The sequence below is a fragment of the Sylvia atricapilla genome, chromosome Z (genome assembly GCF_009819655.1).
Source record: "Sylvia atricapilla isolate bSylAtr1 chromosome Z, bSylAtr1.pri, whole genome shotgun sequence".
Lineage (NCBI taxonomy): Eukaryota > Metazoa > Chordata > Aves > Passeriformes > Sylviidae > Sylvia > Sylvia atricapilla.
This window is the reverse complement of record NC_089174.1, coordinates 23,020,430-23,024,076: the sequence shown is the minus strand read 5'-3', so window position 1 is coordinate 23,024,076 and position 3,647 is coordinate 23,020,430. Positions and strand designations below refer to the sequence as shown.

General features: G+C 48.2%; 1 protein-coding gene across 1 annotated transcript; it reads left to right on the top strand.

Annotated features, from left to right (window-relative positions):
* The first annotated feature begins 686 nt into the window (after positions 1–686).
* On the top strand, positions 687–3,066 carry LOC136373658 (post-GPI attachment to proteins factor 4-like). The gene is given in 2 exon segments (XM_066338594.1): positions 687–924; positions 1,741–3,066. Coding segments are annotated over 2 exon segments (1,191 nt in total). The 5' UTR covers positions 687–790; the 3' UTR covers positions 2,798–3,066.
* Positions 3,067–3,647: the final 581 nt, after the last annotated feature.

The window sequence follows — 3,647 nt, the reverse complement described above, 5'->3', positions numbered from 1 at the left end:
TGTGCCCATGTGCTATTTCACAGGGTCTAGTGAGGAGACATCTGAGAGAAACAGACACACACATAACCCTTAGCATACACAGGCCTTCAGAGAAGTAAATTAGTGTCTTTGTTATGTGGCTTCACACTCAGGGGAAGAGAGTGAAAAAACACACATTTGGAAGTGTGTGAGCAGCAGGAGAGAAGCATGTGTGCCTCCAAAGACATAAAAGTTTATCTCTTCAACATGTGCTAGACTAAGATACAAGAGATCTGGCTTTGCTCCTTGGCTGTGATCTAAACATATTATGTCACTGTCACCAGATAGGGTTCTGTGTTCTGTTCTAAGTTCTGTGTCTTTAAAAAAAAGAGATTTCCACACATCCTGCATCCTCCTTGCCTATTGTTACGTGTTTGAAGCACAGTAACAAACACACCATGTCCTTTGGAGCTTGGTTAGATCAGAGCTCCTATGTGCTAAAAAAGGCCTTAGGGGTCCTTTGCTGCAAACTAAGTTTGGCTCATCTGTCCTTAACCTCTCAGGACTATTCTGTGATCCCTCCACTTCAAGGGATTCCACAGGGGCCTTGTATTTTGGCTTACTCAGAGACTAGTCCCCTGCTTTCTATTATCTTTGTCACTTCCTATTTCAGTAGCCACTCTTTTGTCTTCCTTTCTAAGCTTGAACAACCTGTACAGGCTTTTGGCAGCAATGGCCCCATTGGTACCCTGCAGTCCAGGGAGAAGGGTGCATTGGGAGTGAAGGATTGAGGGCATGAGCAGTGCAGGAGTGCCCTCCTTCTGCAGCAGTTATGTTACACCGAGCCTGGCAGCTCTGTGAGAGGTGGTGCTGTTGGTCTAGCCCTTTCATCCATCTCCTCATCCTGACCGTGGTGACTTTTGGTGTGCTGGCACCTTTGATCTGCCACTCTTACTTTGTCCTAGGGTGACTTTATGATGCTCGTATCTCCAGCTGTTGGTTTGTGTTGTATATTGAGTTCTGTGCCTTTAAGATGGGTTCTGAGAGGGAAGCAGGGAAAGAAGAGCTCCGTTTGTTTTGAAAAACAGTGTTCACTCTTCACTCCTCTGCCTTTTTTTCCCTCAGGACATTGTTGTTCATTGGTGACATGGACAGCGGGCGGACAGAGAATTTTTTTTTGCCTTTAGTTAGTTTAGTTATCTGAGACAAACAAACTTCCTGGACAGTTTTGTTGTTGTTGTTGGGGTGTTTTTTTGTTTGTTTGTGGGGTTTTTTTGTTTGGTTGGGGGTTTTGTTGTTGTTGTTGTTGGGGGTTTTTGTTTTTGTGGGTTTTTTGGGGGTGGTTTTGTTTGTTTGTTTTTGGGGGTTTTTGGTTTGGTTTGGTTTTGGTTTTGATTTGTTTTCGTTTTGTTTGTTTGTTTTTCTTGGGACTGTTTAAATCTGCTCTGGACTGAAAAACCCAGAGGAGCACTGAAGGCTTGCATCTGCAGCCCACCAGGGCTAGGACCTCCTGAGGGACTGGGACTGGTGGGAGACTGAGTGAGCTGTGCTATGCAAAGACTTCCTCAGTTTTGCCATCTCTCTTTGGAGTGGCAAGAGGTTTTATTGTTTCACATTATTCATTCTTTATGCTTATGGGCATTTTGTTTGTTTAAAAGAATAGGTTTTCCACTTTTCTCTGAGGAAGCTCTTTTGCCAGATCTGCTGGAGGGAGGGGCCATTTGAGTTTGCTCTCCAGAGGAACCCCATTTGGAGGTTCATCCCAAGTTTGCCCTAAACCAGGACATACTTCTACCTGCGGCAGTGGCACCTGAACCCCATGAGCCAGGAGTTCCTGGAGCAGAACCAGCAGGAAGGCCAGGATGCTCTCCATTACTTTGAGAAGATGCAGATGCCAAACATCTCTACGGGCTCTGGCAGTGATGCCTTCCAGCCCTTGCTGCTGATCATCATTATCACAGTGCAGAGGTGAAATGATTTCCACTATGTCTTGCAAGTGGCCTCCCACTTCCACCGCCTCCTCCAGAAATGTGGGGTGCATTGCCAGAGACACCGCATGCTCCACTGTAATGTGGAGTCAGACCCTAGCAGCCATCAGGATGTCAGGCTGCTGAGCTGCCTCTTTCCTATGGTCAGTCGTGGCAGAATTGGAAAGAATCCTGACCCCAGCCTGAACCAGTTTGAGAAGGAGAAGCAGGACTACATCTTCTGCCTAGAGCAATCACTGTTGGTGTACAACCCAGAGTACATCCTCCTCATGGAAGATGATGCTGTGCCAGAGGAGGAGATATTTTCTGTCTTGCAGCACCTCTTCTCGGCCCGGTTCTCCAAGCCCTACCTCAGAGATGCTCTCTACTTCAAGCTTCATTCTGAAAGGCTCCAGCGCTACTTCAACCCTGAGCCCATGAGGATCCTGGAGTGGCTGGGCCTGGGCATGTTCCTGGGGCCAGTGCTGACCTGTGCATACTGCTGGGCTGCAGGGCGTGCAGGCCCCAGCTGGTGTCTGGTGGTGTTCTTTGCCCTGTACAGCATGGCCCTGTCGGAGCTGGTGGGGCGGCACTATGGGCTGGAGCTGCGCCGCCTGCACCCTGCGCTCTACAATTTGGTGCCGGCCAGTGAGTGCTGCACACCTGCCATGCTCTTCCCCGCTGCCTCTGCCCGCCGGGCCTTAGGATACCTGCGGGGGGTGCGCTGCCGCCAGGGCTTTGCCAAGGACACCGCCCTCTACTCGCTGCTGAGGGGCAAGGGCGAGAATGCCTTTGTGGTGGAGCCCAACCTGGTGCGGCATGTGGGGATGTACTCCAGCCTCCGACTGAACAGCAACCCGAAACTGCTGTGAGCTGCTCTTGCCTTGCCACACAAAAAACACCCTGGGCACTTGCCATGGAGCAGAGGGACAATGTGCAAACTTGGATTCTGTGCTACTTACACTGGCATCCTGTGTCTCCATGTGGACAAAGAATAACTCTCTCTAAAAGTACAAGTTTTCTTTAAAAATCAGCTTATGTACATATAGATCCTATTTAATATGATCTTGAAACTAATCACCATGTACCACCTGGGAGGGGAGTGGAGGATTCCAGCTCAGTCTCCTTAGCCATTCCCGAAGAAAAGCTGTCACACCACCATGCACAGCTTTCCTGCCTACTCTCCTGGACAGTAGTTACAAAAGTCCTCACCTTAGGGGAGCAGAAATGTTGGACAAAGTGAATGTTTCAAATTCAAGCCAATGAGGAGGGGAAGGCCTAATTTCCCCATCCTTACTAAGGTAAGGTCTGATCTCTGACCTGTCTGTCTTCCAAACCTGTGGTTCTGAGCAGACCCTTCAAAAGCAGAAGGGCTGGAACTTCCCCACAAGTTCTGCCTAGGTACTTCAGATTTATGAAATCTCTTTAGTTACTGTCTCCCTATCTGCACCTCCACTATTCCCGCTTCTTTTGTTTCCACCAGAGGCTCTTAAAAACAAAACCTCTGCTACTTCATTAAAGGTCATGTGTGAGAGTAGGGATAGGAAAAGAGAATCACCACCACTGGTGTTCCACAGATGGGTCACAAATGCACATTTTCATTGATACATGAGACACATTGTACACAATGATTGTGTTGATTGGGATAATTACTCAATGTACTGGATCCATTAAAAGAGGTCTTATCAGCCACCGGGTGAACTCAGACATTCAACATGAATC